At 49.5% G+C, this 16,193-nt stretch overlaps 1 protein-coding gene across 17 annotated transcripts in view; it reads right to left on the bottom strand.

Annotated features, from left to right (window-relative positions):
* LOC135917624 (CUGBP Elav-like family member 2) overlaps positions 1-16,193 on the bottom strand; it is a 562,919-nt gene that overhangs the window by 67,875 nt on the left and 478,851 nt on the right. For all 17 annotated transcript variants that reach the window (XM_065451194.2, XM_065451193.2, XM_070528146.1 and 14 more), the window contains one exon: positions 12,734-12,874. In XM_065451194.2, the coding sequence (XP_065307266.1) occupies positions 12,734-12,874 (141 nt within the window). The remainder of the gene's footprint in view (positions 1-12,733; positions 12,875-16,193) is intronic.

The following is a 16,193-nucleotide window of genomic DNA, read 5'->3' as shown; positions in this document are numbered from 1 at the left end:
TATACAGCGCAAACACGGGGCAAACAGAGCAGCTAAAGCTAATTTCGCATTAACAACGTTTGCACGAAGTAAGCCAAAAACGCTGTTTTCTCGAGTTGCGAAAACCTTCGTAAACTTCCCACTATATTTCAAAACGGACAGCGCCGCCTCTCATCGACGCTTAGATCGGGCAGCCAGAATTAGGCTTTCATCCGGGACGGGTGGATTAAAAGTTGATCCGATCGGGTAACAGGCGCATAACACAGCGGCGCACTGCCGTCTCTAGAGGGTGCGAAGGATTAAGCATGGAGGGAAAACGGGATTAAGCGGCGCACAAATCCGGTTTTTCCACCCCCCCCCCAAAAAAAAATAAAAAAAATAACGGCGGTCTATACTCTCCGGTGCCCAGCCAGCGTATCGTTATGTTCTTTAGTTATGAGTGCTTTATTACTATCTTTAGTTATGAGTACCCAAACACGGGCGTACTCCGCAGCAGCATGGCGAGAGCCAACGAATACACTAACGCCATCGCAAACAACCAACATCCTCCCTTTGGAGCGTGCTTCGTATACCCGTCGAAGTATATATAATCGTCAATTTCGCCTTTGTGGGTTTGCTCGCTGGCGGTTATGTCGTCAAACTTAACTCCCAGAGATAGCGCGCCCCAGCGCGGGCTTTGAAGGTATATAGCAGCAAAAACGAGCGCACTGCAGGAAGTTTCCGCCGTCACCGAGTTTTTGCATGCGCGCAGCTGTCGCCAGGCAAAGCCCGCCAACAGCGGCTTGGAGGCTATATAGCTTTAAAAAAAATATGAAATTAGCTTCGCGTCAACATGCAAATATCGTTATTATATGCATCTCGTCTCGCTAAAGCTAGTTAAATGAAGCCGCGGTACGCCTGCCCGTACTAATCGACGACTTCGCACACCGAGACAGGCACTTTAGAATAACCTTTTTCGGGGCATTTTTTTTTTCTTGTCAATCTGCGCTACAGACCTTCACATGATGGCTGGACATCGGATCGCGCGGACGACATTTCAAAGTTCGCCGTTACTCACGGTTCACCAAATTTTTTTTTGCCCCATTCATCAATCTGAATCCCACAAAGACATGCGCCTGGACGCTCTCTCTATAAACAGTTCAAAAGAAACACTTCAAAGGTTTAAGGATGCGGAAACAAAATGCTGTCCCATATACACAAACATAAACGATTGTTTATAGTAAACAAAAGTATGGCTATATGCGTCTTGATTACCAGGGCAACGCTGGAAGCACAGTGCAATGTAAAAGAAAGAAGGAGAGAGAAAAGAAATTGAAAGGAGGGGAAAAAAAGAAAAAAAAGAAAAGACGTTATCACAGTACTAACGCCAGTGCATCAGCCACGCGCATTTCAAAAGCAGTGCAACCGAGATGAAAATGGATTCTCATTAGACATTTGCCCACACAAAGACAGGACGTCGAACGAAGAAGGGGCGCACAGCACGCTCATGTTTCTTCGTTCGACGTCCTGTCTTTGTGCGTGCAAAAGTCTAATAAGAACCGTGTACTACCAACTCGCCCAAAACGTAACGCTTTTGAATTAAAAGGGAATAAAACCTCGCATATATCATTGAGCTTCGCTGCGCGCAAGAAAAAGTTGGCCCAACGATTTCCTGCTTAAGCTTTTTTTTTTTGCAGTCTTCATGACTGATTTCCTAAATGCGCAAACTTGGTAAACATGACACTACACAACAGAGACACACAGAATATTCTGCATGCTGTACTCTTTCCCAATTTTCCGCATCTGGCAATCAGTCGTTACAGCGAACCAACTAGCCCCTCAAGACGTTCTAATTAAATTGTAGTCGTCGCCTAAATCCGGTTTTGTAAACCGCCAGCTCGGCGGTCTGTGCCCTCATTACTGCAATGTACCGTGCACGGCGAAGGATGTCTGTCTGGTGCATCACCCACGCACGCATGTGTTACACGACCATAAGTTTGAGAGCATAAACTTGCCATTGTTTAAAACTCAACCCCTCGGCACGCAAATGGATGAAATATATCGTTACACGACAAGATAAGAGAAAACGAAACATACAAGAAACAAACCCGAGAAAACGAACCAAACAAAATAAGATGAAGCGCGGTGTAACTGCTAAATAAATCGCGTAACACAACAAAAATTATTCCTGAGAGCCACCCACATTGGCTGGCTCTCGCAACAAAAGACAGCTTCTATCTGGAAGATAACCCGCGAATAAACTTATTCCGACGGCTTGTCTGTTGAGGAAAGCAATCAACGTTGCTTCTCCTCGCCTAGGTCCTGCGCAGTGGTTAATGTCTGGTCTGAAAAGTAAATTATTTCAAGCCTACAGCATCGCGTTCACGACACTTCTAGCTCTCTCCCTGCGTCTTACTTTAGCGAAATATATTATTGCAATGTTGAAATACGCACCGGCTGTCCGAAGTTCGTTCTCTATAGGTGGGCCAAAGCAAAGTCTTCGGTGCGAACCAAGCCAAGCGACAGCCTTAACAATTCAAACGACGATAACGAGAATGGCGTGATGATGATAACGACGGCGCAAAGACGAAGTGACGGCGCTGGCGATTGCGCTGTTGGTAGGCTTTGAGTAGACCGACCCAATCGTCGAGTGCGTCGCCTCCTCCCTTTGTTCTCATCATAACTCCATCCTCCTCCGTTTCCCTCCTCCTCCAGCGCTAGAAGGATATGGCTGAGGTTGGCTGTCTAGATGCATGCAGCTCAGACCGAACTCTCCCCCCTTCTCTCTCTCGCTTTCTCTGACGACGGTGCAGTCACCAGGCGACGACGATGACAACACCGGCGACGTCACGACGAATCAGGCCTAACGCACCCGGGATCCAACACTAGGTGGGACAGGTTTCTAACACGTTCTAAAAATTAAATTATGGGGTTTTCCATGCCAAAACCACTTTCTGATTATGAGGCACGCCGTAGTGGAGGACTCCGGAAATTTCGACCACCTGGGGATCTTTAACGTGCACCTAAATCTAAGTACACGGGTGTTTTCGCACTTCGCCCCCATCGAAATGCGGCCGCCATGGCCGGGATTCGATCCCGCGACCTCGTGCTCAGCAGCCCAACACCATAGCCACTGAGCAACCACGGCGGGTTTCTAACACGTTCTGCTATTCAAGAAAACATGGCGACGCCCTGTTATAGCAGAAGTGTTAGCTATAGCGCACGATGTCTCCACCGCGGCTACCTGTCCCACCGAGGCTTGAGAACGTGTCAGTGCATGACGTCGCCATGTTTTCTTGAGAAGCAGAAGTCACCAGAAAGCCATGTTTTTTTTTATTGAGCAGCAGAAGCGACAAAAAAAAAAAGCGTGATGCGTCCCACCCAGTGTTCGATCCCGGGTTCGCTACGGTGTGAACTGCCGTCGACGCCATGCTGACACCCGCACCACACGCCCCAAAAGAGATGTAGCAAATACTTTTCTCAGCAGGCATATCGGACAAAGACCAAAAATTCCTGCAACAGCAATAGTCACGTCAGAACTACATTACGACCGCCCCCCCCTCCCCGTTTCTTTCTTGTGACATAAAAGTCACGGAGAAGGCAGACCCCCCCCCATCGTCAACGGTGGCAGCAGAGATGAAGCAGCAAACGACCGCGTTCCACAGTTCCCCTTCCATGAAAGACAGGGATCCCCGGTGGGGCTAGCATTAAACTAAAGAGCCACGGAAGTACGCGCGAGGAGAACGCGACATGCCCGAGAAATTGGAATCTGTGGGTGCATCGTCCTTTCAGACGCGAAAAAAAAAATTGCGAGCTGAGAAAGAAACGTCCGGCTATTACGTACATAAGGTGGAGTGCCAGGAAAGAACGGATATTCGGGAACGATGAGGAGGGCGAGGGAAAAGGGCCCTACGCAACGTCAAGAAAAGCTGCGAAACGGGGAAAATATAAAAACGGAAAACCTGGAAACACAGACATCCGCGAGCACCTTCGGGCGGGAGCCGTTACGTGGCGGGGCGTTACAAGAAAGCCGGAGGAACATAAAGGGCTCCAGCCAACAGACGCCGCGAGAGAGCGGCGACGCAAACGAGCGCCACCATGAAAGACGCGGGGCGAAACTACGTCATCGCGCGCAAGAAAGGAAGCGCCGCCGGGAGACAAAGCAGCCCGAACGCCGCGCGGTAACTGCGGCGAAACGCGGCGCGACTTGAAAGCGAAAGGCGGAAAAAGGCGCGCGGCAGCCGCGATGTATGAACGACGTGTACAGCGGGGAACACGAGGACGCCGAGGTAGCTAGCGCTCGCGTTGCCCGGGTCACGTTGGAACGCGATTTCCCCTCACGGAGCTGGCGAGCAAAGCTGATGAAGGGAGCGTAAGGGTTCGGGGAGAGGGTCGCTTCGGGGGAGGTTTCTTCCCCATTGAGGAGCGAAGCTGGCGGCAGGCGTCGGGAATTTCTGCCACGTCTGTTCGCCCCATTTGGTCGGTTCCCGAGGAGCTCGGCGGCATGCGACTGCCCCGTTCTTGACGAAAGGGGAAAAGTAAAAGAAGGAAAATGGGGAGCGCCGAATGAAGATGGCGGATCGCGTCAGACATGCCGCCGGCTGTGCGGGAGTGATTTCGGGGCTCGGAACGCGAAATCGAGAGGGATGAAAGGCGGGAGAACGGCGCGCACATCTCGGCGAGCGCTTTTTGGGGAATACGGGAAAAGGAGAAAGCAGAACGAGGCTGAGCCGCGCGCGCGCGTGCCGCGTTTTGAAGGGAAAAAATAAGGAATCCAAAATGACGGCTGCGATCCGCATGGCAGGTGTTCGCCAGTCAGGGCACGTTGACAACGTCAAAAGGAGAAAGGAATGCCACCTTAGTTACACACCACCATCATCATAACTCTTCTGGAAGTCAGTTTGCATAAACATATCGCCACCATAGTTATTTTTGTGTCTCTTGGCTGAAGCTCGAGTTCACAAACGGCCTTCCTTATTAGAGCCTCCGAACACGTTCCTCTACCGCTCAGCCAACTAAATCACTCGAGTAGCAATACTCCGTCCAGAAAAAAAAAAGGAGAGAGAGAGAGAGCTTTACTAAGTTCAGAAAAGAACACGTGCAAGAATGACACTGGAAAGAGGAAAACGCCGAATCAGGTACTCTTATACGAATTCCTTGAACAAGCAGCGTGGCTTTGCCTTTAACACTCCCAAAAGAACTCTCTAAAGTGATCGAGTGCGGTGAAATGAAAGGACGAGCAGAGCAATCTTGCGGCAGCCGCTTCGAACACAATTTCTCCCACAATGCCTTCATCACCGACAGCGTCCCGTCTTTTGTCAGTCGGCCCCGAAATTTTGCTCGTTCACTGTCAGGTTTCCTATAGCCGCTGGAGCGTACGCACGAACAGGGCGACCTGAGAGGCTTTCTATACTTTTCTCTCCTTCCATCGCGTTCTCTTTTCTTTTTCTTGCGTCGTATCCGGGGAACTCATTACAACGCAATTTACCACCCTAACGTCCCCGCGGAGTCGCTGCGGGGCGACATCTGCCGGAGGCGTCTTCAAACTCGTTTCGCAAAGTGCGGGCAATTGGCGACGAGCGGCGCGCCCCCTGGCGGTGGCCGTCTGCGGCACTCGTAGACTGAATTTAGCGGCAGACGACGCTAGCGCGCTACCCTAACGAGCAGGGACGAGAACTTTTACGCAAGGGAAGAACACAGAGAACAGTGCAGAGAGGGAAAAAGAAAAGTCGAACCGCTGTAATGGAGAGAAACGGGGACGAAAAAAGTAAAACGACGGATAACTAAAGAGTAAACGACGTAAGAGGAGAGAAATTGACGAAATGAAGAGGTGAGGGGAAGGGTCGTGGTGGGGGAGACAGACGACGTAACGGTAATCAAGGACTAGGCAGGTGCGAACGACGCTTTTCGCTTTGACCGGTTGTCATTGGGTTCTCTTATAACACCACCAATCGCAGGCTTGCTCGACTAAAATAAACAGGTGGACTTCGAGGAATAGAAGTAGATGAATGCATTCGGAGAAACGGACGAATCGGAGATTTACGTTAAAAAGGAGTCGGCGAAAGCAGGAAAACCGTTAGCTTCCATCGACTTACCCAGCCTCTTCAGCTCCTGCTATGGTTTCAAACTCGACAATATTCGCCAATATGAACGGGAACCCCAGGTATGCGTTTAGAAGCGGTAATGTTTCGTGTGTCTGCGATGAAGTAAAAAGAAAACAAAAAGAAAAAAAAAGAAGTTTTCGGTCGTGGGGATTGTTCGCCGCGAGAACTATACAGCAAATAACGCGGGTATGCCAGCGTGACGTCGTGGATTTCAATGTAATTTCTCGTATTCAGACCCCTCTAGCGCAACAAAAGTTCTCGGGCAAGCCAACAGGGGTAACTGGCATATGCCGTTGTCCGACTCATCCACGTTAAGGCTGTTGTTGAAACGAGGAACGTGTTCTCATCGAGAACGAGGAGTACACGTTTTTCAATATCTACATGAGGCGTGGAGAACGTTACACCTCATCAGTCTAGCATGACACGAGTGAAGCACACTGTGGAGCCGAAAACGGCTGCTTAAAACCGCCTCTGTTCTCCCTAGATCCTTGTAGGCCAGGGAAACTGCCGTCAAACCTTCGTCCAATCGGAGCGTCCAAAGTTGTCGAAGGACCCCCCTTTGAGGGCGAGGCTTCACACACTCAATCCCGCACCTTTGTTTCACTGAATACACGAAAAAGAGGGGGAGGGGGGGGGCCTTCGCAGACAGGGATTGTCACGCTTGACTGAAGCTGGCGCCTCGTTACAGTGAACTAGAATAATTACAGTGGCTCGAGCGGAGGCGCCTCCTGTTGGGCGTCGCGTACCTGCTTTGGAAGAAAGCAGCGGTGGCGCTGTCGTCGTTCGCACTTGAAGCAAGTGTGCGCCACTTCTGCTTCTGCGCGTGGTTTGTCGTTGTTGTTGTCGCGGAGCGTTGCTTCTTTCGTGCCTTTTCCGGCGTTAGTTAGAGTTAGAATTCCGAGGGGGACTCCAACACTTGCTCCTGGCGCAGTCCCGACCCTTCTGCCCAACTTACCCGCCTATTTGAGCAAGTCCACTCCGACTCCGAGGCCTCAGAGGAAAAGACGGCAGCTACAGATGCCATGTGATACCAGCAGTAAAGCCCGCCGCACTGACCAGTGTCATCAAGAGGGCGATCATGATGCGGAGGCTGCAGTGAGCAGCGAAGATTGCGCGGATATTGCCGAGGGAGACATTGTTAGCGTTGCCGACTTCCGGGGACTCGCACTTTCAAGAAAATCGTTGGCGCTGCATGAGTTCCTGGATTTTACTGGTGTATGCTACGTGTGTTGTGCACTGAATGCGCCCACGAGTGAAATTACAGTTGCGAGAACAATGTTTTTCAACACTGGAATCGAAGGAATCGTGAAGTGCAAGGTACATCTTTTGGGCAAGCTAATAGAAGAAACACATATTGTGTCGATCCAGCAAGCTGAAGATGTGCTACAAAGAGCAGCTAGCATTCCAATATGTTGTGGAGCTGCGGAAAACTCTGACAGCTAAAAATGATTGGATTTTATATAGTAACCAGGATGCACTTTTACATCAAAGGATTAAACAAATCTCGTGATGCAGCGCGCAGAAAGTCGCACCAACACTTGAAGCTTAGTCGCTTGTGAGCGTAATGATACCAAACCGTTCGACAGTAGTGAACTGAAAAGCGATGATGTTGTGCAAATAAATGTGCACTGGTGTGCTACACGACAACTTGGTTGTTTATTCTTCGTAACTCTGCCAGCCATCTGTGCACACCAAGATAGCAGTGGTAAATCCATTGAAAATTCCTTGAGATGAAAAAATCTAAAAACGAGGGTATTGAATGGTAATAACAAATAATGAAATGTCGCCAAGAAACCTAGAACATCCATCCAATACAACGCAGTATATTCCAATGCACTACGTTCCAAATCCGGCGTAAAAAGAAAAATTAGAACATCGGCGTCACTCAGTGTAAATGCCGCAGCGATTTCTAAAGTTTGATACACGGACAGGAGCTAATATGAGTCGTCAAGAACAAGCCTCTAACTACGAGCAATAAAAACAGCGCTAAACGACGGGACGAGCGAAGGGACACAGACAACAGCGCTGACTAACAACCAAAGTGATCGTAATCATGAACCAACCAGCCCAAATGCGTACTCTTTTGAAGCCTCTAACGTCGCGACAAAGCATATTAAGGAAACAATGTTAAGCGTCATTGCATTTTATCTTGGCAAACTTCCTTCTTTATGCGTTCCTATCTCGGGGTAGGCGATTTCATGTTGAGCATACACAGAAATTTTTTTATGTCGTCATTAAAGGATCTTGAAAGTGACGAGACAAGCTTAATTAATGCACCTAATTTGTGGGAAGTGCACCGTCAGTGGGAAGAGATGTATCATACGAAGTGTATATATTGCAGCCCGCTATCCAGCTCAGCCACTCGCGAAAATCACGGTAAGCGTTTGCAAGTATTCCTTTATGTTTTGCTCGTTCACGGAAAAAAAAGTGCGATAGTAAGCCATGGCAAACAGCAACGAATACCATCACGAGATGTGAAGCATTGCGGCTATGTCTCCGGCCAAACGATTCCACAACTACAACGCGCGCAGGCGACACTATTTGAACCTTTCCACATTCATAACGAAGCTGCAAAGAGAAGAAATCGGAAGCGAAATATTTTGTCCTTTGCTAGGCTTGCATTACTTCATGGTGACGAACTTAAGCCGCCCAAAACGATGGACAAAGCGGTTGTCCTAGCAGCCGACGGCCCGAAAGCTGCCGCGCTTTCAAGTGCGGTCGACTACAGCGCCGCCGCATCTTTCTTCCGCTTCAGGCCCTCTCCAGGGGAGGCGGTCGCGCCACTAGAATGTGTTCTAGTTCACTATAGCCTCGTGATTCCTCAGATTAAAACCCCTTAATTTTCGTAAAGTAGCGACACTCTCCTACTCCGCCTTCACTCCTCCTCGTTTCTCCTCTCTTTCACGCTCCCTCCTCGATTGTGGCGCCGCCTACATTGCTCGAGCGTAGCAACGGCGCCAACATGCGCTCCTCGCCACTCCGTAGACGCTCCTCGAGAAAAAATGGCGCTGATGCCCGGCGCGAGGGCCCACGTGATGCTATTAGGCCAATAGCGACGCGACGTCTGCCTCGGCCAGAGCGCGCGAGGAGGAGGCGGCATTCTTGAAAGCGTGGCAGTACTTTGCGAAGTTTAAGGGGCTTTACCTCAGATGACTCCGCAGTTAGCTGGAGCGTTTGCCAGACAACATGCACATCCATTGTAAACACGGAGGCAACGAAGGCAGCTCAGGTGAGCAATGAACGCGTCACAAGGCGATCAAACATGGAGGCCCCCACGAGAACGCCGTGAAAAGGGTCAATATATTACCTGCGTGTAATGTAAGTCAATGACCGTTCTCTGAACTGATGACGAGGCGCGTCGTAGTGGAAGGGGGGGGGGGGGTTCCTCCGGATTACTTTCCATTACCTGGGGTTTCTTTACCATGAACTTAAATCTAATATGTGCGCGAGCGTTCTCCTTTTTTTTTTTTCATTTCCTCACCAAAATGAGGCCGCTGCGGTCGAGAATCGCACTCGCTACCAGGCGCTCAGCAGCGAATTGCAACAGACACTGAACTACCGGGCTGGGTCGTAGAAAGAAAGAAAGAAAGCTACCAGGCGCTCAAGAGCGAAATGCAACAGGTACTGAGCTACCGGGCTGGGTCGTAGAAAGAAAGAACGAAAGCAAGAAAGAAAGAAAGAAAGAAAGAATGAAAGAAAGAAAGAAAGAAAGAAAGAAAGAAAGAAAGAAAGAAAGAAAGAAAGAAAGAAAGAAAGAAAGAAAGAAAGAAAGAAAGAAAGAAAGAAAGAATCCGCGTGACCCGGCGCCACGTATGCACACGAAATGCATACTGCGGCTGCCTGCGCACGCAAGTAAACGCACTGATGTCTCAATTCCAGAACGCACGCGATGGATGCGAATAACTTTTGTTTCTTTGTTTACTGGGCTCCGGCGTTCTTCGGCATTGTACGACGGTCGATATCACACGCTCGTTTTTTCAGAAGCCAGAGTTCTTCGTGGCGTTGCACAGAAAGTAGCGAGGCTAGATATGTAATCAAAATACCTTTTCTTTGGGTGCTGGTGGTGGTGGGGTTGAATCTAAATGATGCTTGGGTTAATCAGCGGCCTAACCCCGACTAACCTAATATAAAAAAAAACGCGCTGCCACTTTCAGTTTAAAAGAATTTCGATATTTCTTCTCGCTGAGGTGTTACTTGTACGCGGTCGTAAACGAGCGGCTTAATATCTTTTAACTTTGGGCTTCTCGTCCATTTTTGCAGAATGCTAGACAGTCAACGTAAGGAGCTCTATATGTTTCTACGGATGCGATGTTTCTTCCTTTTTTTTTCCGGACGCATAATTTCCTCCCAGGACGTTACGTACGATTTGTGAATTCAAAGGTATACCACAGCAACAAGTGCGCCATACGATTCTCGCTGCAGTGAAGGGGTGTGTTATTGCGCCAAGTAGACCGGCAGAATTTCATAACGCTTTTCGTTTCGATTTGTCTGAGCACACACCAAACAAGGGAAGCGTCGCCACTTGCGACGATTCAGCATTTCCCGAAAAAAGAAAATCAAATGTAATGCCGAGTGGCGTGTCTCACTTCTTATTTAATAGAACTGTTGCAAGGAATAGTAATTTTTTTAACCACAGATTAAACAAACGCGAATGATTATGTGGGACTATTTTCTAGATCGCAGTAACGCGCGTGCGCTTCGCTTCCGCAGCTTTCCCTTCATTGCCGCAGAATGTCCGCGAGAACAGTGGCCAGCTGCAAAAATCTCGTATCACCACATCCAAAAAGCACAAGACAGATGCATCGGACATCCATCAATCGCATTAACAGAAAAGGAAATGCAGACTCTCGACAACTGGCAAACGCGTTGATTGCATGTGCACGCGGAACGGTGTGGCCTGTACAAAAGGAATACATTTTCTGTCGCGCACGAGTTCTTTGATGTATGAGTGACGTCACCGCTCTACCATGTACGCAGGCACAAAGCGAAACGCGGCGGCGCGTGGAACTACAGCCCTCTTTTAAAGCACACGGGAGCGACAGAGTACGAAAAACCATCGCCTTTAAGATCGCTGGCTACGGGCGCTGGCTGCAGATCGCCCGGTCTCGGAGGACAATGGTCAAATCAATATAGACTTCCCTACAAGCAACACTAGGAACATTGACGCTATAGAGCCTAGTAAACCTGCAGTATGACATGAAAATGATAGGTAAGTACACGTATTTGTCTAAGCTTCGTGTATCGGGCTTGGAACAGCTTCGGAACTTTGCAATTTGATCATCTGCAACAAAGTATTGCTTCATAAATGCAGCAACATAACAATTAGCATTACCACAAACACACATAAAGGACTAATTGCTTTCACGCGTTTAGAGAAAGAAGAGTGTTGGCAATTTAGAAAGATATCGCGTAATATAAACACGAACATCTCAAGCTACATGCACCAAGACTCGACAAATCCATGTACCCATCATTTCCACAGTGGCTGAACGATAGCAGCAGCAGAGTGACGTACTGCAGGGGTGACACATTCTGCCTAGGGGGGGCAGCCATCGGATGAAGGGAACGCGGCCATGGAGAATGCGTGAAAGGGCGCAGTGAATGGGAAGGGACCTTATAAAGGAAGAGATAATGTGCAAGAAAAGAAAAAGATTGAAACAAAGAATGGCAAAAAATACCCAGTACCGAGCCGTCCGTATAGTGCTTCCTGGCTGAAAGGTGAAGAGAAACGCCAAGCAAAGCATCGATCGAACGTTAATCGCAAAGAAGAACAAGCAAGCATAAAAGAAATCAATGAGCAACAAGGGTGACACCGGCTCTGAGGGAAACGCGAGCGACAATTCCTGGTCGAAGACAGTGCCCCGGAGGCATATACGACGGGAGTTCCACTCATTATACACAGGGGGGGTGGGGGGGGGGCGAATTGCCGATGAGCAGCGCGACACGTCAAGCGGAGCGGTCGCTTCTCGAAATTCACAACGGAACGGTAGTATACAACCGCAGACCGTGCTCAAAGGTGAAATTTTGTTATGCGTGTGCATTCACACCACCTTGCTTTCTGCCGGCGAAGAAGAACCGACATTTGGCCATGTTGGTACTTGTCGAAACATTTTTCTCACCGGACGACAGTTGTTATTCAGTGATCGCCTATCAAGAGACGCACCTACGGAGTGAGAAATTTCTCGAATGTTGTTGCCGGCTTAATAGCGAAATAGTCTTGCCCATTCAGACTGTGAGCACCACGCGAATATTGTCGTACGTTTTCTAACGCAAGCGTTAACGAACGATTGCTTGGGGAATGCACCGTGACACGTGCGTAAATATATTTGACGGTCTCAACCAATCGTTTAAATTCGACGACATTCAACTGCACTCACCGCTATCGCTTTGATTTGAGTGCTTCTCGTCTTTGCGAGCACGTCTTGGAAACATGAAGAGTTGGCTTCTGAAGTGAGGCTATTGACAGTGCTCGGTTTATAGTATACTCTGTCAAGAACACCATTATGGTATGTGCATACACGCCATAATTAACGTGAAACCGCTTCGAGCGTATCGAGCCAAACGTCGGTGTAGAAGCCGAAACGTCATCACGCTGAAGATGCACCGGAGGCGAGCTACGAGGTACGCTGTGGTTAAAGAGGAGGAGGAGGAGGAAAGTGAGGAGCACTCACTGCGAGGTACTGGGGCGTGACGGTGCCGAGGTTGACGAAGTTGGCCATGGTCCACAGGTTGGTCATGACCTGCTGCTGACGCTTCTGCTCCTTCTCCTTCTGCGTGTCGGCGAACTTCACCACCATCGGGTTGTTGCAGCCCTGCGTCACAGAGCGGGGAGAACAGGAAGAAGGCACTTTTAGGAGGGTGTACATGTGCACCGACAAACAGAGGCCCCAGGAACGCTTGCAAAGCACGTGCGAGCTAACCGAAGGCAAATCCGTTTACTAATACTGCTTACGGAGAACTGGAGGCGCGAAGTGCTGGCGGCGCCACCTAGTGGCGCTGAGCTCGACTACAGCCCACGAAACTAACGGTATAATGACCACGCTCTACTTAGTGTTGACGCAATAGATGTAGGTATAAATAATGATTAACTTGTAGTTGCGACTTTTAACGCGATTAGCATTCCTAGAGTACTTCACGAACTTTCCAGGGTCTGTCTGTCTGTCTGTCTGTCTGTATGGGTCACTGGGTAGGTAGTGCATGGTCTAATGGGTAGCGCATTTGGGCGATGGAGGCTAATGCCCAAATACAGCGGTGACACCAAACCAATTAAGGAAGTCCGAAAATCTGCAAAAAAATCATCATGCAGGTCCAAGGTACATGCCGAGTCTATACGTGAAGCGAAGCTTTGTACTGGAGTGGTTAACTAAGCGCTATGCAACTAACGGGGATGAATCAATTGCGTTTACTTCCATCCCGTGCAAACGTGTGATCTGAATGGAAGGTCTATGTTCATGCCGAGGATTGAGCCATGGGTGACGGTATATGGCTCGAAAATACGGAACCCGCGCATGACAGCGGACGAATGCCGACGATGGAACGACGACAACGCCATGGCGTGTACGCCAGCGCGCAATGGACGAGTCCTTCTCGGAACACGCAGCCGGCTCTCTTTACTGATTGACTGACACAGAGGCCTAGGCTGCGCCCCGCCGCACGGAGTTTGTGCGAGTACACGTAGAGGGAAAAACGCGTAGCAAAGGAAAAATAGAGGGGCACAGCGTGGAACACAACATGAGGATTCAACAGCGCCGCAGTCTTTCGTGCGGTGCGATGAAGCGAAATGGTCGACCGCTATGGCGGCGGTCGATGCTCGGAAATCGAAACTATACGAGGGTAAGGTTGGGCCGGAGGAGCACGGAGGGCGGCTGCAGTTCGCGAGAGACGCACGCATGCACACACGCGCCAACTCACACGTAAATGGCGGCGGATGAGAGAATGTGGGAGGAGGAGGGGGGGTCGAAGTTATACCGACCTGGAAGTTATCGATCGGACACGACAAGTCTGCGAAACGCTATAGAAAGAAAGCGATCGTGCAGAAGGACAGTACATATTCTTTGTGCTTTCAATGAAAACTGTCTAGTGTTAGTCTTCCAGGATAGAAACGTGGGTTAGTTGACTCGACAATACGAATGGTAATTGATGTCCATAGACACGGTGGAAAGGAGCGGTCACACACAAGAAGACGCCACGTACTCAGGAGCAGTGCTACACGTCTTCCGTCCGCGTCGCCAACTCCGATCGCCACGACGTGACCTGAAGTCCGACGCCACGCTGCACGTTTCTTGCATTGTTTGATTTGAATGTCCACATTTCCCGCTCCCACATTCCCCTTTCGGCTGAACGAATTGAAGCTTCACGTCAGGATTACTCACGCGATAACTCAATCAACCACGGAATAAAAAAGAAACGGCAGAAATTGTGTTACAGTACTCGTTTCATACGTACTGCAAGCGATTCAAAGTGGGGCGCTGTAAACCGCAAGCTCGTACCTTCTAATGTAACACTATGAAAGCGTCAGTGGAGATGACTACCCCGATGGGACGTGATCGTCGATGCGGTCTGACGGAGCTTGAAGATGGCGACTTGTTCTTTCAAATCCGACTGTGTCATGCTACGAATGCTACTGGAAAACAACGCGACTGGTACGGCTATCTTCAGGTGACCCGGGCAGAACAATTTACTCGGAAACGAGCATACAGGAACGAGACTGCGCACAAAACGCGTACAAGCGACGGTGGCAAGACTGCGATCCGATCACTCATACAAGGCGGCCAATTTTTTTTTTTTTTTCGCCCTGACGCGCGGCGATTGACTCTATAATGTGTCTGGGCTCCGCCTCCCGAGCGAACCTCTTGGTAGGGAACAGTTCCAACGGTGCCCTTATCGCTCTCGCAGCTTGCCTTTATTCCCTCCCCCTCCCCGTCTTCGCACGATTTCCGCGCAAGTTCGCTGGCCACTGCCGTTATACCCAGTCTCGAGGAAACCTCCTCGATGCATGCAGCGCTCGGCGAAGCAAGCATAACGCGCGTTTACGACACCCGTCGAACGCGCGCGCGCTCCGTTCACGGCCAATTTGCGAACGGAGAGATTAGGCTCGCGTTCGACGTAGCACGTGCCCGTTAAAGAAGGTCCTTATATCACCCCACTCCACCTCACTAGATCTGTGCAGTGCGGCCAAGGCTATAGGTATAGACCGTTTCATCGGGCGAGGAGGATAGGGCGCGCGGAGAGCCTTTCCTCCTATCTGGTTTGGGCGATCCGGCGCGGCGCAGCTTGAAAGTATTGCTGTCGCGTGCTGCGGAACGATTTCTTGATGTTTTAGATCGTACTCTGTGAAATTTACGCCGTGTCCGTTCATATAAGGTCGTCAGGGAAGCCTTTCGGTGCATCGGTAACTACAATAGGCGGAAATATCTTTTGAGGCCGCGAAAATGCGACGCGTTTTATCAGCCGCGGTTACGCACATTATCAGTCGCGGTGTGTGTATGTGTTGCGAAATATTTTGCTTATATCGGATTTTAACTCGGCAAAGAAAACCGGTGTCTCTTTATAAGCAGCATTAAATGGTAAATCTGCTCAATATCTGATCGCTTGGCATAGGGAGTAAAACATAAAGCATAAGAGCGCATGCTCGTGCACGGCCAACCTAAGGCAACCGCGAAACATCTAAGCGGCAGGCGCAATAAAATATTTGTGATGCACCGGCATCGTTCTCGCGCATTTCAAGTCTAGTAGGCTTGAAATTACCATATGTCTACGCTAGCCTTCCTGCATGAGGCCGATGGCGCTGCTCAACACAGCGATCACTGCGGTTGGTGATCCAGCACGGTACATATGTAAGCTGTGCGCTTCGGCATTGCTTTTTGGCCTGCATACAGCCATAAATATGAGGGATCGCATAAAAAGAATGCGATGCCTATATTTGTGGACAAAATTTCCGTAATACGTGTGAGTGCGTCGTAGAGAACGGAATGAACACAACCGAAAAAGAAATTCGGTTATCATCCTCTTTCTAGAAAACGCAAGAGAAAACGGGCTAACACCGCAACAGGGCCTCGCATAGTCACGCTGCACAACGTTTATAAATATATAACCGCTGATGCGGTATGCTTGGACCAAGCGGTATATAGA

Source organism: Dermacentor albipictus, chromosome 10 (genome assembly GCF_038994185.2).
Source record: "Dermacentor albipictus isolate Rhodes 1998 colony chromosome 10, USDA_Dalb.pri_finalv2, whole genome shotgun sequence".
NCBI classification, from domain to species: Eukaryota; Metazoa; Arthropoda; class Arachnida; order Ixodida; family Ixodidae; genus Dermacentor; species Dermacentor albipictus.
Note: the sequence above shows the minus strand (reverse complement) of the source record. Positions and strands in the feature narration are given on the sequence as shown.